The 27,955-nt window shown below is 56.8% G+C and overlaps 1 protein-coding gene across 2 annotated transcripts in view; it reads left to right on the top strand.

Annotated features, from left to right (window-relative positions):
* FBXL18 (F-box and leucine rich repeat protein 18) overlaps positions 1-26,247 on the top strand; it is a 38,070-nt gene extending 11,823 nt beyond the window's left edge. The window contains exons 4-5 of one of the 2 annotated variants that reach the window (XM_059414357.1): positions 8,565-8,783; positions 25,167-26,247. In XM_059414357.1, the coding sequence (XP_059270340.1) occupies positions 8,565-8,783; positions 25,167-25,323 (376 nt within the window). In that variant the 3' untranslated portion in view covers positions 25,324-26,247. Of the gene's footprint in view, positions 1-8,564; positions 8,784-8,965; positions 9,141-25,166 lie in introns of those variants that run through there. The other variant, XM_059414356.1, reaches the window with a different exon arrangement.
* The last annotated feature ends 1,708 nt before the right edge of the window (positions 26,248-27,955 follow it).

Genomic DNA, 27,955 nt, shown 5'->3' with positions numbered 1-27,955 from the left:
CTGGGCAGGAGGGGCTGGGATGGAGGAGCTGGAGAGAGGGGTGTCGAAGTGGGGGCCACACACGGTTGGGAGGTGACGGGGGCCTGGAGCAAGAGGCAGTCTGATCGGAGAGAGGCAGGCAGAATCCACCTAGGCTGTTGTCCTAAGAGCCCAGACATGAAATGGACTCCTACTGAATGGAGCTGTGGAGTGAGGGGTGTTCTCGGGAGGACCTGGCATTTGGAGGGGAGGGCTCTGTTGACTTGAGACGTGTTTGAAAATCTGGACAGAGCTGATCTTGCAAAATTGCAGTTTCCCAGAAACTACTGGACAGGTACGGCGGCGGCGGGCCCCAGCTCTAGTAGGGCTTCAGGTTGGGGAGGAAGTGACAATGGGCATAGGTCTGTTAGCTGGTCTCTCCGTCAGGCTGGAGCTATGGGGCAGGGGGTGGGGGCGGCACCAGTGGGCCCCGAAACGTGTCCTCATCCCCATGATGGTTATTAACACGCTTTGTGCCTTTGATGAGGGCCAGGTGCTCAGCCAGTGGCTTTCGGGCCCCGTCTCCTTTAAACTTGGTGACAGCCCTTCATCGTTCCCATGTCACAGATGAGGTGGCAGAAGCTTGAGGGAGGAGCTGAGGTTCACCTTGCTCAGTGTGACTCTGGAGCTTGACCTTGGCTCCAGAACTGTATAAAAATGGAGACACCTGTGTCTTTGCAGACCTCCACTCTCCCCTCAGAGAGTGTCATGGGACAGGAAATGGACCAGTTTTGAACTGGAGCTGGCAGAGTGCTTTGCTGTTCACACTGGGGAGTGTTGCAGACCTCCACTGCACACTGTGTCTGCCCTGCTTCTGTTCCCCGCTCCAAGCACAATACGGACACTGCGGCCCCCTGAGGCCCTGCTCATCGGGGGTGAGAGGCCCAGGGTCTGACCCCAGCCTTCCACGTGGTGGAGCAGGCGTTCTTCTGCCGAGTTGGATCCGCATGGCCTGGACCTGCAGCTCAGGACCTCGGCTGGAGTTTTCACAAAGCCCAGCATTTGGCACTTTTTATTATGCTGTGTCCCCTGCGTTCTAGTTACACTTGGCTTTGAGAACCGTAATGCTGAGTTTTTAGAACCCCCTGGTTTGGAAACCTGAGTCAAAGTTAACTTCCTGTGAGTGTTGTTCTCCAGTGTCCGTGAGACCCTGGAGCCGCGTGCGCTGGGCTCTGGCTGTGCCTCCCCGGCCACTTCGGAGCTTGCCTGGAGGTCGTACAAGAGGTCTTGAGACAGTTAGGGATGCTCGATGGACAGAGTTGTTGTTCCCGTTGCGGGGCCTTTGGGACCCTCTGTCCTGTTCTGGGTGGGCCGGACGCTCCTGACCGCTGGCTTCCCAAGGCTCGCGGGAGTGAGGACCGCAGGCCTGCCCTTTGCATTCGGACTCTCCCCCTGCCCCGCCATGTCCCTTTTCCTGCTCGCCTCTGCCCCATTGCCTGCACCGAGTCCTCTGTGTTAACTCTCTCCGGCTTGGGCACCGCTCCTGCCAGGGTGGGACGGAGGAGGGGCCCTGACCACAGCGGGCAGCTGCCACCACTGCCTGCACAGGAGGGGCCTTTCCAACTTCTGAGGTGCCCGCATCTGCCTTCTTGCCCGCGTCTGACACCAGGCATGCACGCCCTCTCTTTCCACTGGTTCTTCCCCGTCCTGCACCTTGTCCCGCCTTGCTTCTAACCATGCTATTGTGGTCACGTCACTGGCCTTTCTGGAAGAAGCGGCAGTAGGGGCATGGCCAGTAGGCCACATGTTCCTGGGAGCTGCGGACGGATCCCTGTGTTGGACAACAGAAGGCCCCACAGGCCTGCGATCCTGCTGACCGAGGGAGTCTGTGATTAGGAATTGAATGTTCCTTAATGACAGGAGCCCAAGTCGAGCATTAGAGTCAAATTTCACCAAATTCCAAGCCAGGGTGTTTCTGGATCTCTCATTTTTGCCGTCAGTGTTTTTTGCTTTCTTGCCAGCCCATTAAGCCTTATACCTTTTCTGACTGGACTGTGGTCGCACAGTTCGGTCATTGTCCGCGAGTGTTGGGTAAAAACAGAAATCAACGAAGATAAAATAAAGTAATACAGTCACGTAATTCAGCAAGTCAGAGTATTCGAAATCTCTCCCCCAAACACCTGCCTCGTGTTCAGAGCGTTCAGTGTCTGCTGCCGGCAGAGCCCCCTGGAGACGGCAGGTGCTCCCGGCCGCCGGTCTGCCTGGGGGAGAGGGGAGCGGGTGTCGCGTCTGAGCTGGCCTCCCCCACGCCCCCGTGCCTCCACCTGTAAAGTGGGGCTGGTAAGTCCAAAGGAATTTGTACCTATTAGGCCTATGGAACAGGGCTTGGCACCTGCCGTCCCTGTGATGGTTCTTTCTCTGTCTGGCAAATATGTGAACACCTGTCACACCGGGTTCTGTCTGTAAGGAGAGATCCTTGTCCCTGGGAAGCTGACATTCCAGTGGGGCAAGTGGGCCAGCAGTGCACGGAGGAAAGAATGTGGTTTATGAGTGAGTAAGGGAGGCTGGGGAGAAAGAAGCCGAGCGGGCTGAGGGTTGCTGGAGGCCGGGGGTGGGGTGGACGTCATGAAGGTGAGATTTGAGAAAAGATTTCACAAAGTTAAGTTAGCAAAGTAGAACCTGGGAGGAATGTTCCCAGCCAGGCAGGTGGAGCAGCACGAGCCGCTGGTGACCGGAAATCACAGGCAACTTATGTTTAAGTGAGTTAACATGAAATACGGTCGGGTATGTGGTTTCTCAGCGGTATGAGCCACAGTTTAGATGCTCGGTGAGTGCACGTGCTCGTGGCTGCCAGGGTAGACAGGGCGTACATATGGAACGTTCCCATCTGTGCAGAAGGTTCTGTCGGACAGAGCCACGTTCGTGCCAGGGCCCTGAGATGGGCGGTGCCGGCTGTTTCAGGAGCAGCCAGGGGCCCAGGTAGCTGGAGGGGAGCAGAAGAGCAGGTCACACTGCTGTGTCCAGCTAGGGCGGGAGGCTGTGTCCAACACTCAGGGAGAGACCCGGAGTTGGCTGATTGATCAGATCATGGGGCAGGTGGAGGGTCAGGGTGAGTCCAAATAGTGCTGAGGCTATGGCCTGAGCCACTGAGCTGATGGGGCTGCCATCAGCGGAGAGGGAGGCTGTGCAGCTCAGCTGTGCACATGCGCGCGGGAGTGTGTGAGGCCATGGGCCCCAGCCTGGGCCTGGGGTCACTCAGCAACATTAGGAGGCTGTGGAAGAATCAGCAGAGCCGGCCGAGCAAGGGCAGGTGGGCAGGCGGGGAGCTGGGAGATAGAGCTGGGAGCATCCCAGGAGCCACAGGGAAGGGCTGGGGGTGCCCACCGCAGTTGGATTCTGCTGGTGGACTTGTCATGGCTGCCAGGTGCTTTTACCACATGTAAGGTTTGACCCCTTTGACATTTTCAACAATGCCAGGTGTAGAAGTATTGTCCCATTTTGCAGATGAGGAAAGTGAGGCCCAGAGGGTTGAGGAGCTGGTCCGTGGGTCCCTGGAAGCACTTCCTGCTTCATGGGGCCATTGAGCGTCCAACAGCGTAACAGCAGCATTCAGCCGTCACCGAGTGGCTTCCGGGGCTGGCATGTGATCCTTGTGGCGAGGTCCTCCCCGGGAGCAGGGCTGAGCATATATGGTGGGTTTTGTGGCTGGGGAGGCCCGCAGGACCCGGGATAAATGGGTTTTGTAGGTCAGCGCAAGAACTTGACTGCTGCGCATAATGGGCTCTCTGTGCATGCCGGCTGCTGAGAACCATGTCTGATCAGAGCTGGGTACTGCCTGTTCAGAACAAACATCGCTTTCTAAAAGGCGGCCAAATGGCCCCGTTCCTCTGGATTCCTGCCTTCTGCGGCAAGCCGAGCCCGGGAGGCTGGAGTGAAAGGAGCAGGTGGTACTTGCCCACCTGCCGTGGGCTGGAGCTGCAGAGAGGAAACGGTGCTCCGAGCCCGGGAGAGGCTGGCACACTGCTTCTGGGGCCGCCTCCTGGGCAGCTCCTGCTCTTCCTGGTGGAAGGTCCCTGAGATGATAGCCCATAGGGTCCCCAACCGGCCAGCTGCTGCCACTGCTGTCCCTATCAGTGACGCCCATCAATTCGAGCTTTGTGCCCGCTGGGACTCCTGGCCAGGAGCTGTGTCCGTGCAGCCAGGGCAGCTCCTGCGGGGAGGTGGGGCTGGAACACGTCGTTCCGTGGCGCACCTCGGCAGAGAGAGGATTACAAGCTGGACAAAGAAGGGCACCTTCTTTCCCAAGACTGATTAAGCCCTGCCTCATGGGGGAGGGAGGGGAAAGCATTACCCTGAGTCACCCAGCGTGGCTCATGACCTCAGAACCAGGGCAGCGTCTGGGCGGAAGCAAGAGGGCCGGTTTGGAGCCAGGCCTTGGAGGCTGTCCTGAGACCGCCCTAGAGGCCTAGCTAGGTCCCTCTGGAGGTGGGCGGGCAGATGAGGGGTGCTCCCTGAGCACCTTCCTGTGCCCGCAGAACCTCGTGGAGAGAGGCTACCTCTGGGGAGCGGGCTCTGGAGGTCAGATCCTCACTGGTTGGAGGGTTGAGGCATGGCTGGGAGGGAGCAGGGCCAAGGGTCCCCCAAGGTGAAGGTGATTGTGATGGATCATTTCGTCATTCCCAGCCCCCCCGCAGTGCTGGGAGCAGAGCTGAGGTTGGGATGTGTGGGCCCTGCCAGTCCAGGCAGCTGGTGGAGTGGACAGGCCTGCCCCCCTCCCAAACACCTGTTGTAGGCGGCTTCCTTCAGAGTGGGAGAGCCTGGAAGTGGTTGGCTAGTTGAAAACCTTGAAAACCATTTAAAAGGGTATGTGAACACAACACATAGCCCTGTGCTTACTGGGTTTGTAGCCAAGCTCTCCCAGTCACGTGGACCCGCAGCGCCACCTAGTGACCAGGGCGCCCCAGGCCTGTGCTTCCTTTCCGGCAGGTCGTCTCAGGGATCAGCCAGAGCCACAGGCCGGATCTGGACTTCTACCCCTCCTGTATTCCCACTTTCAGGTCTGCAAAGGGATGCTTACCTTAGGACTTTTAAGAGTGATTTGTTTTTGAAAGAGACAGTGAGGGATGCCTGGGTGACTCAGTCAGTTAAGGTGCTGCCTTTAGCTCAGGTCATGAAGGGTTTTAGGATCCAGTCCTGCATTGGGCTCCTTGCTCAGCGGGGAGCCTGCTTTTCTCTCTGCCTCTGCTCGCCATTCTGCCTGCCTGTGCGTGTTCTCTCTCTCTGACAAATAAATAAATAAAATCTTTAAAAAAAAATGAAAAAGTTCAAAAAGTTCAAACATTTTTGCAAGAGAAGTCATCTTTTCCAAAAATTCACATTCCTAGCTGGGAGGACATTTGCTTGCTGTCTGGGCCCTGTGTGACTTCGGTTGTCACCTTGCCCTCAGTTGGGGTACATTAGGACTGCACACAGCCACCTTCGCGTCTCTGAGGGGCGCTGCTCTCTGCTGGCTCTCTGAGTTCTTTCTTTAAGGATGGAGTTTTTTTAGCGGGGTCTGGGTGTCAGGCTGGGGCTTCACATCTCTGGAATGGGACACATGCTTGGGTCACGTCTCTGCCGGCTGTGGCTGCTGGGGGATTCTCGCCATAGGGTTGGTGCCCAGAATGGCTACACCAGCGGCCTCCCCCTTGCCTCGCGCTTCCTGTGGCTCTTGTCATCCCTCACGGGTTCGGAGTCTCCGCTGATGGTGGGAGAGTAAATGTGAGGCTTTTTGAAATCTTACCCCAGGAGGACCCACAGTTCCCCGCCACAATATTAGTGTCAGGAGTTTACTGGAATCAATCTTTCTTTTTTTCTTTCTTTCTGGAGCTTACTAGAATTCCTTCCTTCCTTCCTTCCTTCTTTACTCTTTCTTTCTTCTCTCTCTTTCATCTCCATAACCCATGCTGGGATTGAACACATGACCTGGAAATTGAGTCAGAAGCTATATTGACTGAGTCAATACTCTACTTATATTTAATTAAAGCAAAATTAAGGGCCGCCTGGCTGGCTCATTTGGTAGAGCATGTGACTCTTGATCTTGGGTTGTAAGTTCAAACCCCAGGTTGGGCACAGAGAGTACTTAAAAAAAAAAAGAATATAAAATAAGTATAAAAACAGTCTCACTGGGGCGCCTGGGTGGCACAGTCATTAGGTATGTCTGTCTTTGGCTCAGGTCATGGTCCCAGGGTCCTGGGATTGAGCCCCGCATCTGGCTTCCTTGCTCAGTGGGGAGCCTGCTTCTCCCTCTGCTTGTGCTTTCTTTCTCTGTTAAATAAGCAAATAAAATATTAAAAAAAACACACACACATGGGGCGCCTGGGTGGCTCAGTGGGTTGGAGCCTTTGCCTTCAGCTCAGGTCATGATCTTAGGGTCCTGGGATCTAGCCCCGCATCGGGCTCTCTGTTCAGCAGGGAGCCTGCTTCCTCCTCTCTCTCTGTCTGCCTCCCTGCCTACTTGTGATCACTCTCTCTGTCAAATAAAGAAATAAAATCTTAAAAAAAAAATTAAAAAAAAAAAACCCACAACACACACACACACACACACACACACACACAAACCCAGTCTCACTAGCCACGTTTTAGTGAGTGGTGCCTCCCCTACTGGACAGTTCAGAATGGAACATTCTGTTGTTGGGGGACGTTCTGTCTGATGGCTGCTCTATTAGATGGCTGGCATTGGTCTTTCTTTCTCAAAGACCCTATTTTACTTACTTATTTATTTATTTAATTAAAAAAAAAAAGATTTTATTTATTTACTTGACAGAGATCACAAGCAGGCAGAGAAAACAGGCAGAGAGACAGAGGGGGAACCAGGCTCCCTGATGGGCAGAGAGCCGGATGTGGGGCTCGATCCCAGAACCCTGAGATCATGACCTAAGCCGAAGGCAGAGGCTTTAACCCACTTAGCCACCCAGGCACCCCTATTTATTAAATGCTTTATTTACTTATAGAGAGAGTACGAGCAGGGGGAGGGGAGAGGGAGAGGAAAAAGAGAATCTCGAGCAGACTCTGCACTGAGCACAGAGCCTGATGTGGGGCTTGATCTCATGACCCTAAGATGGTGACCTGAGCTAAAATAAAGAGAGAACGCTCAGCTGACTGAGCCACCCAGGTAGCCCTCAAAGACCCCATTTTAAAATCCTTTTTCCTTTGTCCTGTGACTTGTTAGCGTCCCTGGGTGTTTGGGTGTCAGGGATCTAGTGCGTGACCTGTTTGGGCCTTGCTTGGCTTTGAGGACTGGAGGGCTATCTGCGGCGCTACAGCCAGTCCTGGTCAGATCAACGTCTCTCAGGATGTGGCCCGATTCAGAGTGTTTGGGCTCTCTCTCCCTGTGGGAGCTGGGACAGGACACTCTTTTCCCAGCGCAGACCTGCTGCCTTGTGGGTGTGGGCATTTCTTGCTCATTCTAGAAACTTCTCTTGTGAGCCCTGTGTTGTCCCCTAGCGATTTTCCTGCGTGTCCCTGTGATGCAGTGTCTCTTTAGGGCCTTCTTGTAAAGACCAGCCCTTGGACTAGAGCCCCTCCAGTCTGGCATGATGTCATCCTAACGCCATTGCATCTGCAAAGACCCTGTTTCTAAGGAAGGTGTATTTACGGGTGCCATGGGTTAGGACTGTCACATATGGAGGTGGGGGCACAACTCCCACCAGCTCCCCTCTCCTTTCTCCTAGTTCTTGGCGCTCCTCCTGGTAGCTCCTGGAATCCTGTTAGCTTCCCCCAGCCCATCTTTCTTCCACTGGCTCTCATTCTAGAGGGCTCCTGTGGCCTGTGGCCCAGTGTCCTGCCACAGATCCGGGCCTCTGCTGGTTCCACAGCTGTGTTCGCAGCTGGCACTGAGCTGCCCTGTCAGTTTTCCTCAGTGCCTCCGACAGTGCGTCCCCACCACATCGCTCTGCCCTTGGAACTGCTCTGTCCTCTAGGGGTTTTGTCTTGTGTGTGCAGGAAGTTCTGGAAGGGTTTGGAGTATTGTCCTGCACTCCGTGTTCCCGGGTCCTGCTCATCCCTGTGGCCAGAGTCAGTGCTGACTCTGGCGGTCCTTCCTGCCCGCGCTGAGGCCCTGCCCGGCGCCGATATAGAGGACTGTGGATCTGCCCTGTACTCCCCAGCCTTCCTCATGTGGCTGGAGTGGCCCTGCCTGGCTTGGGGGCCTCTCCCGCCGCAGCCTCCAGATCCCCTTCCTGTCCCTTGGTGTTCTTTCCATGCATTGCAGGCGAGCACTGTTGTGTGACAGGGACTGTATCTGTATCTAAGTATGTCTCCCTGCCCCCTGCCCAGCAGGTCAATGTTTGAGGTGGGGGGACTGCTGAGCGGGCAGGGCAGCAAACGTGGTGGCCTCTAGGGCCTGAGCAGTGACTTGGCTGGGGTCTCCCTGCGACTCTGGATCTTCTGGGAAGACCCTGGGCTCTGAGTCCTCTAGCAGTGCCGCAGGGGGTTGTGGTGTAGTCCAGCGTGGGGACAGCTGGTGTGGGCCCTCTTTAGCTTGGGTGGGGGGCCCTGGACCGAGAGGCCCCCGCGGCTGGTGCACCCGCCAGCAGCTCAGAGCTCACTGTCCTCTCCCCCCGCAGGCTGGAGCAGCCCTACTTCAGCGCGAACGCCCAGTTCTTCCAGGCGCTCAGCCAGTGCTCCGCGCTACAGCGCCTGTGCCTGGTGTCCCGCAGCGGCACACTCCAGCCCGAGGCCGTGCTGGCCTTCATGGCCCGCTGCCTGCGTGTCGTCGTGTGCCACATGTTCACCGGGGAGTCCCTGGCCACCTGCAAGAGCCTGCAGCAGTCCCTGCTCCGGAGGTGAGTGTCTGAGGGTGGGCCGGGCGGAGGGGCAGGGGGCCGCCGGGTCGCTAGGGGCCAGCCCCTGGCTTCTTGGACATAAAGATGCCGGCAGAGATGGCGTGAGAACAGACAGGCTTCCTTTCCCCATGGGCCCTCAGCTCCTGGGCGCTCCCTCTGCCACACGCTGAATTTCTACACAGTTGCAGCACAGAAGTGTTCTTTCCATCCCCGGCCTCCTGCGTGGAAGCTCCTTGTCCCTGCGGAACCATTCTCCGGATGTGGGGTACCAGAGCCGTTCAGCCTGCAGCCCCTGGCAGCCCCTCAGCCCCGTCCCTGGACCTTTCGTCTTCCAGGGTGTGATGCCGAACTGCTCCTCACACTCCTTGTCCCGTCCCCTTAGCCTTGTTCGGTCTGTGACAGTCCTCAGTCTTTCCTGGTCTTTCATGACCGTGACACTTGTGAAGAACACTGGCCAGGTGTTGGTAGAATCTCCGTGAGTTTGGACCAGAAGTCCGCAGAGGTGACGCCGTGTCCTCAGTGTGCTGTGCCAGGGACATATGGTGTTGGCCTGTCTTCTCATGGGTGTCTGAGGGTTTCTTTCTTTCTTTTTTTTTTTTAAGATTTTATTATTTATTTGTCAGAGAGAGAGAGGAGCAAGAGTGAGCACAAGCAGACAGAGTGGCAGGCAGAGGCAGAGGGAGAAGCAGGCTCCCTGCTGAGCAAAGAGCCCGATGCAGGACTTGATCCCAGGACGCTGGGATTATGACCTGAGCCGAAGGCAGCCACTTAACCAGCTGAGCCACCCAGGCGTCCCTGTCTGAGGGTTTCTTGACTGTAGTCACATTATTCCCTTGTTTTTTTTTCTTTGAAGATTTTATTTATGTATTTGTGAGAGAGAGAGGGTGTGAGCAGGAGGGAGAGAGAATCTGAAGCAGATTGACTTCCCGCAGAGCGCAGAGCCTGAGGCTGGGCTCAGTCCCACAACTTCGAGATCATGACCTGAGCTGAAACTGAGAGTCGAACGCCCAACCTACTGAGCCACCCGCATGCCCCCCATCATCCCCCTTTTTTTTAAATTTTTTTTTTCTAGATTTTATTTATTTGACAGAGATCACAAGCAGGTAGAGAGGCAGGCAGAGGGAAAGGGGGAAGCAGGCTCCCCGCTGAGCAGAGAGCCTGATGCGGCGCTCGATCCCAGGACCCTGAGACCATGACCTGAGCTGAAGGCAGAGGCTTGAACCCACTGAGCCACCCAGGCGCCCCCATTTTTCCCTTTCTAACTAATAGTCACCTGGTGGGAAGAAACTTTGAGAGTCTGCAAATACCTTGTTTTCTGTCAGTTTTGTCCACTGATTTTAGTGTCCATTGATGGAGCTTGCCAGTGACCGTTGTTACTTTGATATTTGGCTAATGACGATTTTCTTTTTTTTTTTTTTTTTTTTTAAAGATTTTATTTATTTATTTGACAGAGAGAAATCACAAGTAGATGGAGAGGCAGGCAGAGAGAGAGAGAGAGAGAGAGAAGCAGGCTCTCCGCTGAGCAGAGAGCCCGATGCGGGACTCGATCCCAGGACTCTGAGATCATGACCTGAGCCAAAGGCAGCGGCTTAACCCACTGAGCCACCCAGGCGCCCCGGCTAATGACGATTTTCTGTTTCCTTTGTTCCTCCTAGATTTGTTCTGGGAACTGTGCTGTGAGAAGGAACCAGTCCCTTCTCCACATTTCCTTACTTAATATTTCTTGGTACCAGAATAGACTCATGGATATTTATCTTATTCAGTGGGTTTTCATCACCATCCCACTGTTCATGTGGCTGCACAGATTGTTCCAGATTTGGCCACGGGGGTGTTCTTTCAGGCGGGGTCCTGTGCCCTTGGAACATTCCCCTTCCTTTTCTGAGCACTTCCTTCCTTTCTGGCACTACCAGACATTGCAGCCCCAGCCCTGGAAGCAACCATTTCTCCATGGAGCCTGGCTCCCTTTGTTGGAGGGCAGAATTAGAAACCAAGGTTGGCTCGTGGATGTGCTCACTGCTGCTGGGGTGTCATCGCCTCCAGGCCCCCTTGTGGACAGAATGGGAATTTCACCTACGTCTTTTCTTAGAGGCACGTGTGCGCACGCGCACACCCACCCACCCTCTGTATTTGCATCGACATTAAAAGCGAGTTCATACTGACACTTTGTATCCCAGGGTTCCTGCAGAACCCTCTCCTCCTGACACATTACTACCCCACCCACCCCCCGTAGGTAAACAGCCCAGCTCTCACCACCCGCAGCGTGTTTGCGGTTCGCTCTGCCCTACTGTGCAGGGAAGGCAGTTTTGGAAACAGCAGCTCACTGCCTGGAGGCTCGTGTGTGTTCCCGCTCTCGTCTGATCCTCGTGGTCCCCTGCCTTCCGGAGTTACTCAGGATCATTTTTTGCTTCCAGCCTCCTTCAGTGTGGTCCTGTCGCTCATTTGTAACGCAGTCGGCTTTCTGCATCACTGTGTTATGTCGCATTTGGCATTCACACCGCGTCCTGGTGGACTGTATTTGCCTGGGGTTTTGGTTTGTGAGGCCTCGCTGTGGCTTGGACTGCACATTCTGTCCCCCTTGGAGAAGTGCCGCCCTGTGTCCTTTCCCTCCACCTCACCGCCAAGCCCCTGCAGACAGCTGGTCCTGTCACTGCTCAGTTACTCTTTCCGTATTTTTTTTTTACACAAATGACCAGATAGTGTTTTCTCCTATCCCCTTCTTTTTTATATGTGCTTTGCTTTTTCCCTGATGTGTGTGTTGGAATTCTGTCCGTACCACTCACGCTTACTGCCCTGCATTCTTCTTTCATTGTGGTAAGGTATAACCTTACAGTTCTCCCTTGTTACAGTGTGTAATTGTGTTGCCCAGGTGCGCGCCGTTGTGCAGCGCCCCTCCCCCAAGACTTCATCTTCTCAAAGGGAGGCTCTGTCTGCTGAACTCTAACCTCCCGGACCCGGCCTGGACCCGGCTCCCACCCTCCACTTTCTGTCTCTGTGAATCTCTCAACTCCAGGGACCTTGTGGACGTGGAACCTCAGCTCCGGCTTTTTTTTGCCTTCCCTTGCTCGGCAGGGAGCCTGCTTCTCCCTCTGCCTCTGCCTGCCGCTCTGTCTGCCTGTGCTTGCTCGCTCTCTTTCTCTCTCTCTGACAAATAAATAAATAAAATCTTAAAAAAAAAAAAAAAGAAATTTATTTTAAGAAGCTTAAAAAAATAGAAATAGAAGACGATCGTGTATTGATGGAAGCGTAGCTTCTCTGACTCGCTGAACCTGCCAGCAAGAGTTTGCTTTTCCAATCCCCAAGGGCACGCGAGGGTACGGGGCTTTGTATCTGTGCGTTCGTCACGCCCACAGATGCGTAACGCTGCACGTGGCTGTGTAGCCTGTGCTTTTCCCCCGACGTGGATCTGAGCTTTCTTGTGGCTCTGTACCGGGGCTGCCGAGGGCCGTGTGCACCGATCCTCCCGGCAGCTTCGTCGCATTTTGTGTGTCTGTGCGCCGACGGGTGTTCCACTTGTGTCCCGTGTTTCCTCTCTCCCCGTGAAGGTCCTTGTGCCTGCTCCCCCACGTGCGCTCTGCGCATGCCTCGAAGGGAGTGCGTTTAAGAAAACGCCAAGATGCTCTCCAAAGCCATTCTCCCAAGCCCTGCGTCCACTCACGGGCTGTGAGAGTCCCGGCCCCATGTCCTTGTTCCATTCCTTGATGTCATTAGACTTTCAGATATTCCTGGTCTCCTGGGCGAGGACGGCTCTCTTGGTGTCTGTGCTTGGTCTCGGCTGTCCCCAGCGAGCATGGTCTGTTGTGTTTTTCACCAGGCTGTATCCTCGTCTGTGATCCGCTCTGCAGAACCCTTCCTTCTCTGTTGGGTTTCTCTGGGGAGGGGAAGAAGAAAGCTCGGGGCCAGTGAGCCTTGGCTGTGGCTTCGAGTGGGGTGCTGAGTGCTGGGAGTCCGAGCTGCTGCTCCTAGTCAGTGGGCCCACCATATCAGGGCTCCCGAAGCTACTGCTTTTCTCCTCTTGGTTTTTCCTGCCTGCTGTGTTCACTGTTGTGTCACATTGCCCTCATGAATTCAGCGACCTCCTCCACGGCCCCTGTCCACCCAGAGCTTCCTTTTAAACCTGCCACTTGTCTTTTACCCTCTCCTGAGAATGCAGGGATCAAAGCTGGTTGGTTTGTGTGCAAAATACAGCCACGTGAGCTTTGAGTGATGGCTCTGGGGAACCTCCCCAGGGACTGCCACGTGTCGTCTGAGTGCTTCGCGGCTCGTGCTGAAAGCTCTGAGAGCTCCTGTAAACCCAGGTCACACTGAGGGCCGAGTTAACTAAACAAGTGGCCAGATACGCGTTTGGCCAGGTGAGTATGTCCTGCCCCTCCCGTAGGAAACGGTGAGCTTGAGTCAGCCGGAGGTTGGTGGGAAAGCATTTGAGGGAGGCAGTGTTCACAGGCTCCCCTCCAGTGGAAAACTCCGGATGCCTGTGTGGCCTCTGTGCCTCTCTGCAGTGCCCCACAGGTCCTCTGGGTCCCCACTGGGCTGTGTGACGGCAGGGAGTGTCCATGGGCCGACTCTTGGGATTCCTGAGCTCCTAGCTCCCGCTGGGGAAGTCAGGCGAGGGATGGAACTGAAGTCTCCGATATTCAGTGTCAGATTCCTCGCCTGTGTCTTGGCTGGACCTGAGACAGCTTCTCAGGCAGGAACCGCCGTGCGCCCCAAGGGGCCGTGGACCATCTCTGCCCCGAGCATGAGAAGAAATTCCAGATCGGCAATCTCTGTCTTCCTCCTCTGGGTTGAAGTTCTTTGAGGTGCAAAGATTTCCCTTCCTTCCTTCCTTTTTTCTTTCTTTTCTTCTCTTCTTTATCAAAGATCTTCTTTCTTTCTTTTATTTTTTGAAGAGGGAGATATTTTTTAATTTGGGGGATTTTTTATGTATGTAACATAAACTTTCCCATTTTGACCATTTTCAAGTGTAGAGGCATGCCCCACTTTATTATCCTTTACTCACAGATGCTGCGTTTTGTTTTGTTTTGTTTTACACATCGAAGGTTTGTGACACCTCTGCGTTGAACAAGTGTAGTGTCGTTTCCCTCTCCTTTCTTCATTGTGTGTCTCTGTGTCCATTTTGGCAGTTCTCCCGATGTTTCAGACTTTCTCATTGTCGTGTTTGTTACAGTGACTCAGGATCCGTGGTTACAGCTGTGGACGCTCTGGCAAGGGTTAGTGTTGTTCAGCAATAAAGTATTATTTAACTAAGGCATGTAGATTATAATAATGCTGGACGTCAGCACAGAATAAGCGTAACTGTTCCATGCACCAGGGAGCTGAGAGTCAGTCGTGTGGCTCGCTTTGTCTGCTCACTGCAGTGTGGCATCAGGCACGGGGTCCACAGTATCTCCGAGGCGTCAGCGTTGTGTAGCCGTCAGCTCTGGACTTCCCCGTCTTCCCAGACCGGCATTGTCACCATCCCTCTCCCCTAGCCCCTGTTCCCCTTTAAAGTTGTTGCTAAGTTTTGTTTTGTTTTGTTTTGTTTTTGAAGACTTTGTTTTTCCGTAATCTCTACACCCAGCATGGGGCTCGAACTCACAACCCCAAGATCAAGAGTCGTACCTTCCACTGCCTGAGCCAACCCGGTGCCCCGATGCTAAGATCTTTTAACTCTGAATTCTTTCTGTCTTTGTACTTGGTTCACACGTGGAAGCAGCAGTTACTAGGACAGTCGTGGGTGAGGGCCGTGGATTTGAAATACTTCCTGCTCCTCGTGGGGCAGCGATCCCCCTCCTGCCCTCCGCTGGGGGCCTCCCTTGCCTGCAGTTCCCCGCAGAGCAGGGCTCCCTCGTCCCCTAGTGAGTGTGGCATTCCTGCAGGTGGAGCCAGAATGCGGGGGAGCTTAGAATGTGAATGAGTCCAGGGAATGCTTCGTGGAGAGACCTGAACAATTTGGGCAGTGGCCATTTCGAGACCTCTTGTGAGGAAACGCCGCTGGCTGCGGGAGTGTGGTGCTCCCAGGAGCTGACTGCTGGTGCCTTGTTTCAGCGACGGCCAAGAGGGTCGCTGCTTCCTCCCCTGCTTTTATATAAGTCCCACGGGGCAGGGGAGGAGGCCCCGGCTGCTTGCAGAGTTCGGAGAAGAGCCATCAGCCAGGAGGTCTCCCGGATTCTAAGGCTCAGTGGCCTTGCCGGACAGACTTCATGTCAGTCTGTTGTCTTTGTGGTTTGCTGCTGAACTTTTCCAGAGAAGGCTTATTAGCTAAGGTTTTCACTTCCCTGGTTGATAAAATCATATGTGTTTATAATTTATAAAAATTCGCAACATGCATCAAGCTACTTGTAAGTGAAAGGTCCCCACGCACAGTTCCACTCAGCAGAGTCACAGCTGGAGGACCTGGGATGCAGTTAGCATGTGGTTTTTTACTCTGATTTTTTTTTTTTAAAGATTTAATTATTTATTTGAGAGAGAGAAAGAGCGAGCAGGAGAGAGAAAGTGACAGAGAGCACAAGCAAGGGAAGTGGCAGAGGGAGAAGAAGAAGCAGACTCCCCTGGAGCAGGGAACCCTACATGGGGCTCGATCCCAGGACCCCGAGATCATGACCGGAGCTGAAGGCAGCTGCTCAACCAACTGAGCCACCCAGGTGTCCCCTCTGATTTTTTTTTTTTAAAGATTTTATTTTTGAGTAGTCTCTACGCCCAGCGTGGGGCTTGAACTCACAACCACAGGGTTGGGAGTTGTGTGCTCTACCGACTGAGCCAGCCGTACGCCCCTACCCTGATTTTTTTTTTTTTTTTAGATTTTATTTATTTATTTATTTGACAGAGAGAGAGAGAGAGATCACAAGTAGGCAGAGAGGCAGGCAGACAGAGAGGGGGATGCAGGCTCCCTGCTGAGCAGAGAGCCCGATGCGGGGCTTGATCCCAGGACCCTGAGATCATGACCTGACCGGAAGGCAGAGGCTTAACCTACTCAGCCACTCAGGCGCCCCTCCTACCCTGATATTTAAAAAACTTTGACATACTGTGCATGGTTTTTGTGTTGATAAGTCTGCAAATGATTATTTTAAATTTTGTTTCGTATCTGTTATATGGGTGTCATCATGGTATCTGCTCTGGCCGTCATAGCTAACTGTGTGTATCATTGACTTCCCTTCACTTTTCAACTTGAGTTTTCTGGCTCTGGAGCCTGGGGAGAGGCCCCGGCGGTGGGCAGGTCATGCTTACCATCGTGTCTGGACACTTCAGCATCCTCGTGGGGTAAAATGGAGCTGATGCCTGCTGGCACTCCGTTTTCAGAGGCCTGAGTGGGATGCCAGCTGTCCTACGCCCAGGCTTGAGGGCTTTGGGATGGACTGTCGCTGTCCAGAAAGCGGGGTGCGGGGCAGTTCCTCTCCCCAGCCTCCTGTTCTCTGCTCACTGGGGTGGTGGTTGGTGTAGGAGGAGGCAAAGGCTGGTTTTCTCAGGTGCGGTGATGAAGACATTGGGCCAGGTCTGCCCTTTTAGCCTCTGGGAAGAGTCGTTGGTACTCTGTCCCTCTCATTGACTCGCAGTAGGTCCCCGCACTCGGGGGCTCCAGCTTTGGGGAGGTGACACCTCCCTGCTAGACGTGTTCTGCCCAGAAGGGCTTGGACTGGCCCGTCGGCTCCCTCCTGTTGCCAAGAGCCAGCGGCCCTGCTGCTTCTCATGCCTGAAGGGTAGTTTCCTGCAGACATGGGAACCAGCTTTGGGTTTTCTCACTGTGTACACATGAGCCTTCTCAGAAACAGAGGACATCTGAGGTCACCACACAGTTCAGAGATTGTGCTGTGTCCGTATAGGCATCACCAGCTGAGGAAGCTGCTTTGGCATTCTGACCCTCCGCGCCCTTCTCAACACAGCGCTCCGGCCAGCTGATGAGACTTGGCACTGAGATGCCGGTCCCTGCTCTTGAGTTTCTCTTTCTCACTCTTAGTTCTGTTCCCAAGGTCTGCCCACCTTGTCTGCCTGTAGCCTGCTGGCATCCTCCCGGCCCGTCCTGGTGGCCTGCTCAGGTGCAGCCCTCGCTGGCCTGAGAGCTTCCCACTCTGGCCTCTCAGACTGCACCCACCTGCCCCCTTCTTAGGATGCGTAGCACACCCTGTTACGTGCTTGGCAGCCCGTCAGCCGATGAGGTTTGAGGACTGGGGTGTGAGAGCTCTGTCTTCCCAGTGTGTCTGTGCTCTGAGCACAAGCCAGGTTCAGGGTTGGGCTTGCCGGCGGCCTGGTACCTGAGACCAGACCCAGAGTCAGCCTTGGTTCGGTGGACTTCCTGCACCGTCCCTCTGTCCCTGTGTTCCAGCACGTGGCACAGGCCCCGGCTGTGGTGGCGCCCGCTGAATGCCTGGTGCTGGCTGTAAGGCATGAAGGGTGTACTCTGGCCTGCTGTGACGAGAACCCTGTGTGTGGCTGCCCTTGTGTGCTCCTCCAGCAGACCTCTTGGAGCCTCTGCTCTGGGCCCCTGCCTTGACGCTGGGGGCTGTGCGAGCACCATATTCGCATGCCAGCACGCTGTTACTCCTCTGTGGAATCGCTGTGAGATACATAGCCCCAGTGTATAGAGAGGGAAACCAGGGCTCTGGGACGTGCAGCTGAGGAGTGCAGCCTGGAGCCCAGCATGGGCAGGATGGGAGGCTGTGTCCAGAGGGAAGACGGGCACCCGCCCCCTCCAGGGGGCTGTGCCAGATGCCGTGTGGGGCTCTCCAGAGCCATGTGGGCATCTCACCTAGGGCCCTCAAATCCTGAGGGAGGCTCATGGGGCTGAAGAAACTTCCAGGCTTGTCAGGACTGCATCCAGATCCAGGTTTCCCCTCCAGCTGTGCTGCTGGGGGCAGGGCTGAGATGTACCCGGGTGGAGAGGCACTGGCGCCCTTTGTGCAGATATCCTCCTGGTGGCTTGTGCTGTCCACCACTGTCTGGGGTGCAGCCGCAGCTGTGGGTCTGGGCCATCCAGCACGCCATGCAGAGGTCTTTCCTGGCTGCGAAGCAGCACCGGGTGGCTCCAGGCAGCTTGGGGCCCCAGGTGGGGGACCTGCTGGCCTTCCAACCAAGTGTTGGTGCTGAGCAGGGGCCCCGGGTGCTTTTCTGTGAGGTGCCCAGCAGGTGGCGCCACGGCCCCCAGGAAACAGCGTGTCCCCGCGCAGAGCGCTGGTTTCTCTCCTGCAGGCCCGCCTTCCGCGAAGGGGAGAGCTTGCAAAGGGAAAGGCGGGAATCTCTTCTCACTTGTCTGAGACCTCTTTCCTTATCTCCTTCCCTGCCTCGGGCTCAGAAAATTACTGAGTGAGAGAAGCGCCTAGCCCCAGGCTGTTGTGCTGCTCCCCCTCCGCCCCTCCCGGGCCCGAAGTGTGGAGAGTGTGGAGATGTGGTTTATCCCTGGCAGTGACTCAGCTGCAGGGCTGCTGTGACGTCCGCAGTGCATGTCCCTCTCTGCCGGGCCAGCATCTTCCTGTGGCCTCACGTGTCTGATCTACAAGTGGCTTTGTGGTAGGTGGTGCTGTGGTGCCCCTGTGGGTCAGCACCAAGGCCAGCAGCTCTGGCCCTGCCAGGACTTGGGTTCCCTGCCCAGCCCAGCCTCTCAGGAAGTGGCTAGCCTTAGTCCGGCTGCCTCAGTTTCCTCAGTGGGGAGGGGAGCTGGTGGTGGTATCCTGACAGGCATTTGTGCTCTTCTTTTCTGTTCTTTGCTCTTTCAAGTTTGAAATGTTTAACCTTTGGGCTTTTCTCTGACCTCTGTGGCCTCGCCTGCGCTAGGTTTGGAGGGGTCCTTCCAGTGTTCCTGTTGTCAGGTTCCTGTTGGTCTAGAGCTGGGACAGTGCCATGGGGCAGCGACACCTGTGGCTTTGGAAGCTCTCAGGGCCCCTCGGGGGAGCAAGACGAAGCTTTCCACCTGCCGCCCCCCTGCTCCCACCCCCACCGTGAAAACACCTCAAGTTCATTGGGTCAGATGTTTGCCCCCACTTCCCTCCTGGCCTCAGACACTCTGCCCAGAGCCAGCTTCTGTCTGTTCCATTTGCTGTCCGTCTAGAAACCCAGACTTGTCTGTACTGGCTGAGTGAGTGCCGCACAGCCGCCCCGCCAAGCCGCCCTCCATCTGGGCCCCGGTCAGACTCAGTACGGCCAGTGTCCAGGGTTGGAGCTGGGCCATATGGCCCTCTGCAGCGGGACTGCCCTTTGCTGCTTCCTGTGTGAGCTGTGCACTGGGCCACACCTCTGCTGTCCACGTTCCCTGGCCTGGCACTGGGTGGGGAGGGCCCTTCCCAGGGGCTTTCTACCTCTCTGATTTTCTCTGATGTTGTCCTTCCTGGAAGCCGCCTGCAAGGCCTTGTGGCTCCCAGGGCTTGGGCGAGGGCAGTGTCCGTGCTCCAGTCTTCGTGGTGTTCTACGCAGAGTGACAGCAACTTGCTATGGTTTGTGTGGTCTCCTGCTGAGGTCAGCCCCACCTTCTCCCTCAGATCTCAGGAGCGGGGCTCACGCCATGGCCTCTGCTCCTGCTGGCTCTGTGACTTTGAGCCGGTCAGTTCCTGAGCCAACTCTCCTGTCGGAAGTCGCAGCCGCAGTCCCTGTCCCTCGTGCTGCCTAACCTGGCAATGGCGTTACCGGGCACTCTGCGTGCCCTGGTGCGTGTTACTAGGTGGTGGCAGGGCCTTCTTCTGTAGATCAGACTGCCTGGCCACGTGAGGATCACAGACTGCTGCAGTCACCCTGCAAGGTCATGGCCCTCTGCTGCTCCTGGGATATCCCGTGGCACCGCATGAGAATGGCAGGGGCGCTCGGGGAGCAGGCTGGGGGGCGGAAGAGACTTGTGCCCTGACGCACTCCCTGAATGTTGCTGGAATTGGCTGCAGTGAGGACAGGCCGGTCCTGAACTTGGCCGAGGGCTCTCCAGAAGGTGCTGGCCCTCCTAGTGCTAGTGACCACAAGGGCCGTGTCCATTCCTGGCCCTTCCACACCATATGTGTTTCCTTGTCACTGACCTCTCTTGCTGACCCCCCTGAGGGGGCCCCGCTCAGAGCCTTATAGCTTCCTTTTCCAGGAACGTCAGGAACCCCGTCCCTGGGTGGGAGCAGGTGCGATTCGGGTCGGACGGGCCAGACATTCCGTGCCAGTCAGAGTCAGGTCTCTGCCTCTGAGGCCCTGTGGAAATTCCTTCCCCTAGGCGTCCCTGAGTGTGTGTCTCAGCATGGACTTGTGCTGGTGAGGAATGTGGTCCCGGGAGGCAGGCAGACGGTTTGCTGCAAGTCCTGAGCTGCCCGAGCCTCGCGCACGGCTCCTTGGCCCTGGCCCACTGCCCTGCTCCCTGCTGGCCAGCACCCGGGTTGAGCCCCTGGGCCTGGGCCGCGATGCGGCTCTGGGCCTCCCTCTCCCATGTGCCGCTTCCTGGCCCGAAAATGCGCACAGCTCCGTCTGTGTGTTCTGTAAGCATGTTTAGAAATGAGTAAAGTTTACAGATGGAGCGATTAATTGTTTAAGTCTGGGGAACCCTGGGAGCTCTAGAATGGAAAGTGGATTTTAAAATACAGAATTAGCGCAGTTTTATGGCTTTAATTGCTGTTATAGGGGCAGTTGAGCTCCATTGTGAATTGCATCGGCTCGCCTCGTTTTTGTGGCGGGTTTCTGGGAACATTTCAGCATTCCTACCTGGAATGCCGAGCCACATGTGACCTGGACAAGGACCAGGCCAACTGGGTTTTGCTTCTGCAGGTTCTGGGTGTGTGTGTGTGTGGGAGGGGGACCCTCAGTCTCGCCTCAGAGCTTGGAGGCTTGCGAGTTCTGGCTCTGATTATGTGGGAGGCCCACAGGACTGGATCTGGGGGTGGACAGGCCTTGGGCCGGGTGCTGTGGGAGCCACAGCAGCCACCAGCCAGTGGGGGTGGTGAGAACGTGAGGAGCCAGACTGTAGCCCCTGGCTGCTGGTCGGTGATTAAATCTGGGGTCCAGACTTTCCAGGCCACCTGAGTGGCGGGATGGGGTCCAGTACCCCGCGGTGGGCTGTAACTACATGGGCTAGTGGGCCGGCAAACCTTTCCCACCGCAAGCAGTCCTCCTCGGGTCCTCTGTGGCCGGGAGGGCAGGATAGGTGGGCAGAAACAGGGGTCTGGGGTGATTCCAGGCCACTCCGAGGCGGGCTCTGGGCATCCACAGGATCATTGGGGAGCTCGGAAGGTGCTCCCCGCACTCCTCCCTGGCGCAGCGTCTGGGTTGTGTGCTCTTTGACAGATGTCCCCTCATCACCTCCAGGTGCTTTTCTTCCCAGCCACCGTCTGCCTTTCTGCTCGAAGGCCATCGTCACGGCCTGAGTGGCTCTTCGCCCTGGTCTTACTGCTTTAGCTTTTCTGAAGACCTTTATCTGGGGGGGAAGAGGCCGTCGGCTTCCGTGTTGTTTCTCGTTTCTCTGGCAAAGAAGCACACCCAGCAGGTGTTTCGTAGCTGATTGAACCGGTTCTGCCTCTGGCCCACTTCCCGGCCTGCCCCTCCAAGACCCCTTTCTAGTTCCGTGACATCTGCAGGCCTTGAAGTCCTGGGGTCCCACCCTCGCTGTGGAGTCGGGCCAAGACTGGTTCTGGCATGGTGACCAGAGGACATGCCTTTACTGAGCCCCCGTGTCATCCGCTCATGGTGGTGATGTGCATGGCGCTCAGGCCGCTTCTTTCGGCGTCTCTGAAAGGGCCACAGCCAGCTGCAAGGTGCACTTGCAAGATGAAGGTGCCCTAGGAGATCTTGGGGGGTCTTTTCCCAGCCATGCTCCATCTTGATGGCTCCGGAACTGTGTTCTCTTGACCCAGTTAGGGTGGGTAGGTCAGGTGGCTCCTCACTGTGGCCCATAAGAGGTGTCTGAGTTTGTCAAAGGCTTGTCTTTGGAGGTATTAAAGTGTTCATAGGTTTTGACCCAGTAACCCTATTTCTGGGATTTATTCTGAGGATACAGTTCAAGATGCAGAAATAATTATGCTCCCTTACATGATGTTTATCAGTATAAATGTGTGTCCACAGGGGAGAGTCCCTGAGTGGGAGTGCTGCCCTGAGGGTCGAGCGGGAGGTCCAGGGAAGCCGGTCCAAGGCTAGCCTGGGTTCCCTGTCTCTGTCAGGCCGGGGGAGGGGTGGGGGGACACGTTCTTTGTTTAACGTAAAGATGTCAAGGACTGGAAGGAGGTGCAACAAACCTGACTCCCGTTGTGTCTGTTTCCATCCCTTGCCTAAGCCACGTCCAGAACCAGCGTGTTCTCTGTACTGCAGGCTAATGTGTGACCGCGGGACGCGGATGACGAGGTGGGCAGAGTGGGCGGCTGGCCCAGCCGTGGCAGGGCAGGGCCTCTGTCCCTGGGTGCAGGGGCCCTGCTCTGTGCTCCTGCACACATTTTCTGCCACATTTGCTCTTTTTTCTTTAAAAGATTTTGTCAGAGAGAGAGAGTGTGCATGTACGCACGCAAACACACAAGCAGGCAGAGCGACAGGCAGAGGTGGGGAGAGAGAGGCAGGCTCCTTGCCAAGCAAGGAGCCCGATGCGGGACTTGATCCCAGGACCCTGGCATCATGACCTGAGCCGAAGGCAGCGGCTTAACCGACTGAACCACCCCATGTGCCCCTTGCTCTTTATTTACTTATTTATTTTTTAAAGATTTTGAAAATTTATTTGAGAAAGAGAGTGAGCGAACACAGTGGGAGCTGAGCAGGGAGCCCGGTGCGACCCGGAGATCATGACTGGAGCCGAAGGCAGACGCTTCACCCACTGAGCCACCCAGGCACCCGTCATATTTTCTCTTTAAATAAAACAGTAATTTAGAAACCAACAAAATCTCTTTTCTGCTCCCAGGAGCGTTCAGAGGAGGTACTTGGGGTCCTGAGATTTTGGGATAGGTGACGGTGCACGTCAAATGCCCGTGGTAGGTTGGCAACAGCTCAAGGAAAGATTTTTCTCCAATGCGGCTCTTCCCCCTGCAGCCGTTACCAACGGCAGAGCGGAGGCACAGGTTAACTTTACTTAATTGCTGTCCTCAGGCACTCTAGGAAGACAGGCCTTCTGCCCTGTCTGCGGAGATCCCTGGGGGACCTGCTTCTTGTGGGGTCTCCTCCCTGCCTCTGCGGTCACCTCTCGCTGCCTCTGGTGGGAGCCTGGCTGCCGAGCTCGCAGGTGCCAGGTTTTGGAAGGAGCAAGCAGGCCCCTGTGCGTGGGGCTCACCTGCTTATCGGTGAGGTCCATGGCTGGCAGTTCCAGGAAGGCCGGCGTGCCTGCCCAGTGCTCTGCCCGACACATGTCCTATGCCTGCATTGCTGCCCAGGACAGCAGGAGGTGTAAAAGCCTGCAAAGCATGACGGGAGACCTCCTCGGGGTGTCTCAGGCTGGGGCCTTGGGGGTGAGCCCATGAACCTCCTACACCTGGCTCTTGTCCTCCGAACTGGCCACAACCTTTGAGTGTTTACCTTAGCAGTGCTGTTGGCCTTGGACAGGGGAGAGTTCCTGAGAGATGACCCATCCTGCTGCCAGTCACGAGCTTGCAATGGCTTTTAAACGTGGGTAGCTATAAGTTTTATTTCATTGGGGCTGTTTACTTAAATCTCAAACTATATCCGAGTCATGCAGAAGCACACTGTAGCGCGTTCTAAGTTAGGAGGCAGGATACACCTGCTGCCCGCCCCGCCAAGAGCTCGCCTCTACCCGCCGGGCCTCTTCCCTCCCCCAGGGAGCCCCAGCCCTGCAGTTGGATGCGAATGAGAGCCATCTTCCCACTTGTCACTGCTTCTCCCTCTGCTCCTGGTGAGGCCCACCTAGCTGTGTGATGTCTCCGGTGATGGTGCTGGCCGTCGGGCTGTGGGTGCCTTGAGGCCGTAGCCGAGAGGGCACAGGCTCCTGGAAGCCCAGGGAGGTATTTTGCAAAGAAAACGGCTGTGAGTGTGCTCTGGGAGCTCAGTCCGGTTCAGATGTGTCCAGGTGTGAACCGACAGCAAGCAGGAGGTGGGGTTGGACTGTGGTGGAGACACCTGCACTCATTGCCCCGTGGGACCTTGTGCGCGGTCCTGAGCGCTGTTGGCCTGGCCCCTCGGCCTCCTGGCCCCGCGGCCACCTGGAGCTGCCCGGGGCTGTGTGCAGGGAGCCAAGGCAGGCGGCGCAGCCTGCGTTCCTGGCTTCGGGTGAGAAATCAGTTCCCCTTTAGCATCTTGACAGCAGCTTGTGAGGAGCCTGGGGTGGCGCTTGCCTCTGGAAGGGCGGGCAGCAGAGGAGTCTGCACGCACGTCCCACATCCGAGAATATTTGGTTTCAAGTGAATCACACAACGGGTGTGCAGGCAAGGACTTGCCTGCGAGGTTCCCGGTCATAGACGCTGCTGCCCACGAGCAGAGCACTGAGCTCAGAACTGGGAGGTATTTCCTTGGCGCCTTTATTGCCAAAACATCTAGCTCTGTGAGTACCTTTTTGGCATTTACTCTACAAGTGTCATAAATCCATCTGGGCCTCTGCTGGAGGCCACAGGGTGGGCCGGGGCTGCGGCTTCCTCGGCCCTTCCAGGGGGCGTGGGTCTGGAGAGAGCTCGCCTTAGTTTTGGCAAATGCCCAGGTGCCCTATTCTATGGGCACCTTCCCATCTCTTGTCCTTGGAAACCGTGGGACAGAAGTTACCCCGGGGGCTGGACGTCTTCTGTTGCGCTCTGTGGGGACCCGTGTGTCTCCTTCCTGGATCCCCTGCAGCTGGCGCTTCTGTTTCATCTCTTGGCCTCTGCACGGGGTGGGCGGCAACACACTGAGACCTGCCACTGATCACCTGAGGGGCTGTGCTGTGGTCAGGGCATCCCCTTCCCAGGCTGTCCCTGCAGGGCCCTGGAGATGCTCCATGGCCACCGTATGCTTCTGTGCTACATTAGGGGCTGCTCTTCCCCTGTGGGGTGGGATCGGTGGGGAAGTTGGCAGCCACTTGCCATGAGTTGGGATGAAGGCTCGAGGCTCCCAGCAGCACCTGGCAGTTACTGCCTCGCCCGACCTGGGAGTTGGTGCCCCTTGAGGGTGGCCTCTGGCCACGCAGTTTTGGCTGCCTGTCCCCTCCCTCCACCCCTTGAGGGTGTTGTCCTGGCTGCGGGGCCTCAGGTGCCCAGAGGCGTGGCTTCGCATGGCTTGGGTGGCTCCCAGGAGGCCCTGCTGGGCAGGAATGCTGTGGCCTGTTCCGACAGGCTGTTCTCCAGCTCTCTGTCTCCCTGGGCGGGTGGCCTCCCCACGGCTGTCTCCCGATGGCTGCCTGCCCCATGTACCCGAGAAGTGGCCCCTCCCTGCCTCTCCTGGAGTTTGGTGTGTGGGGCCCGCAGGCCCATTTCTGCCAGGGGGCCAGGCTGGGGCGGCCTTGCCCACTGCGGGCAGCTCCTCTCTCTGCACCGCCAGGGCCCCGCTAACGGCTTGCCTCTGGTTCAGTTTCCAGGCTGAGCGGCCCGCGCTGAATGTCGTCATCTTCCCTCTGCTCCACGAGGGCCTGACCAATGTCATCCGGGATGTCCCCATGGTGCACCTGGATGAGATCACCTTATTTAAAAGCAGAGTGGCTGAGGAGCCCCCGAACCTGTGGTGGTGACAGGGACAGCTGGTGCCGGGTGAAGCTGCTTCCGGCAGCCGAGCCTCCCGCCTGCTGCTGTCGCCTCTGCCAGTCTCCTGGGCCTGGAAGCAGGACTGCCCTGACGGGCGTGTGGCCTGGCTACCGCTGCTCACTGCCTGCCTGTGCTGGACTCTGGGGCCTGCCGGGTCCCAAGAGGAAGGATGCCCCTCTGCCCAGCCATCCCGCACACCTGTCGTCTCCCAGGGCCTCCCGAAGCTTCCTCTTGCTTTCTCTCGGCGCTCGGTGAAGCATGTGTCTCATCTGTGAGGAGGATGAGGAGGAAGAGCCGGCTGTCAGGGCGACCTGCGGGGCCCAGCGTGGGTGTTCCTGAACTGAGACTCACAGCCGTCGCGCAGCGCTGACTCCTCAGGGTCCCTGACCGGGTCCCCAGAGCAGCACGGGCCACCAGTGCCGTCCGCCGCCGCTACTCCACCCTCCACAGGGTGTCCTGTGTTTCTGGCTACCTGCATCAGGCTCTGAAGGGGTGGCCTCGTGGGGGTCACTGTGCATGTGAGGGTGGACGCGCTCCCGCGGTGACACAAGGGTACAGCTGGTGATCGCGTGCCCAAGGGGCCCTTCCTTCGGGCCAACTGGGAACACGACGCAGTGGGAAGCTTCAGATTTGGGGCTCTCCTTCCCGGGAAGACACATTTTAACCCAATTGTGTGTCCACCAGGTTTCCAGCCAGATGGCGTCAGACAAGTTCCGGGCCGCTGGCTGGGCAGGGTCCCCTGTGGGGCTGGGACCGTGGGGCGAGGTCTGGGACAGGCCTGTCGCCCAGCCAGCACGGCACTCAGCTTTAGGACCCGCTCTCCATGAAGATCTGTGTTTCTGGGGAACTACATACCTGGCTTCATTCAAGACACTTGAAATATTAAAACTGAGAAAGGACATTTAAAGCCAGAGTAGTGCTCCAACTATATCATTTTCTAGAGCTTTATTTAGCACTTTAAAAATTTCAGTGCAGCTAATGCAAATTTGGGGCGTGACCTCCCAGTGTCTGAGGCTCTCTCCCTGTGCTGAGTCCGCTGCCTCCTCTACCACGCGACTCTGCCCGGCGCTGGCGGCTCCTCAGCCTGTGGCTTCCGAGGGGCTGCGATTGGTTTCCTTCCACCCCAGATCCAGGCCTGATCGCTCTCGGTGATGCTCCTGGAGGCCTGCGGGGGACGCTGGGCCCTGTTTGCGGCTTCCAGCCAGGGGCATGTCAGTCCTGCAGAGGCTGCCTCCCCGGGACCCCCAGCCTCCGTCTCCCTCTGGGTTGGGGGTGCAGGGCCCAGAGGGCCCTGCTCACGCTGCTGGTGCCCTTCTTGGCTGCCATCTCCTCTGGGGCCCCCAGCCCGGCCATCTTCCCACTTTGTGTCTGTGGTGACTGTCCCCCTTCCCCTCCATGTAGCGTGTCCTGCAGCTTTCCTACTAAAAGAACAAGTCCATGGTCCTGGGGCTTTTCACTTGCCTTTCCTTCCCTGGGTTCTTGAGGGACGGACGGATAGTTCAGCAGCCCCAACTCTGCGGGGCTGAGGGGGCCCAGGAAGCCAGACAGAGCTGTAGGAATCCAGCAGTCCCGGGGTCAGGGCTCTGGGAGAAACAGTCTGTCTGGCCGTCCCTGCCCATCCCAGGGGCTCTGCTCTGCCCTCCCGTCCGTCCTCCTGTCTGAGTGGATGGGGGTCTATGCGGGTGGCGTGGGGTGAGTCTCCCCGCTCCTCACCCTGGTTTTCATGCCTTCTCCCTGCCCCAGGCTGTGAGCGGCTCTTCTTTGCAGCCTGAACAGAGGGACTAGTCTGCAGGTCGCCCGCAGGTGGAGGCTGACAGACGGGGTGCCCTGGGCCCCAGAGAGATGGGGCTGAGGTTCCTGTAAGGCCCCATGGCTGTAGATGAGGGTGTGAGAATTGGTGGGCGCACCTCCCCTCCCCAGTTTTGGGCTATTTCATGTGGTTCCCAGAAACCCCCGCCCCAGGTAAGGGTGGTCAGGAAGGGGCTGGTATGGGGGCTGACCGCTTCTGACCCTCAGAGCAAGCATGGGGCCGGTGGCAGCCTGACCGGCAGTGCCGAGGTGCGCAGGGCCCTAGGTGGCTCCGGGTGTCCTCTCCTCCAGAGCAGCCCGGGCTCCGGCTGGAGAGTGAGCTTTCCCCCAGGCTGCGATGGTGTGTTCACGCACTCGCCTGGGCAGCCTGTTTGCACGAGTGATCGGGCTTAACCAGCAGCATCACTGATGCCACCAAACAGGGCTGGGAGGGGCCGCTCACCGAGGCTGAGCCGGCGGGGGTGGGGGTGGGGGGCGTTGTGCAGAGCCGCCCCCACACAGCAGACCTTGTATTCTTAGCGTCCCCGTCCCGCTCCTAGAGCAAGAGCTTCCGCCACTCCTGCCCCGAGACGGGACTCGGCAGATGTTAATACTGAGCTGTTTCTCGCTAAGTGCTATTTTGGCAGCGGTGTTAATTGCAATTTATATTCTGCAGCATTTTATGCTGGGAAAAGAACCCACCCTAATGGTCCCCAATTGGCAGAACTGGGCTGTTAAGTGCAGACCATATGCTGCCTGCCGAGAGGGGCCTGGTCAGCACTGCTGGCTGCGCGTGCGCGTTACCTCCACGTGCACACGCGTGTGAGTGTG

The sequence above is a fragment of the Mustela nigripes genome, chromosome 11 (genome assembly GCF_022355385.1).
Source record: "Mustela nigripes isolate SB6536 chromosome 11, MUSNIG.SB6536, whole genome shotgun sequence".
Classification (NCBI taxonomy): Eukaryota; Metazoa; Chordata; class Mammalia; order Carnivora; family Mustelidae; genus Mustela; species Mustela nigripes.
This window is presented reverse-complemented; position numbering and strand designations above follow the sequence as displayed.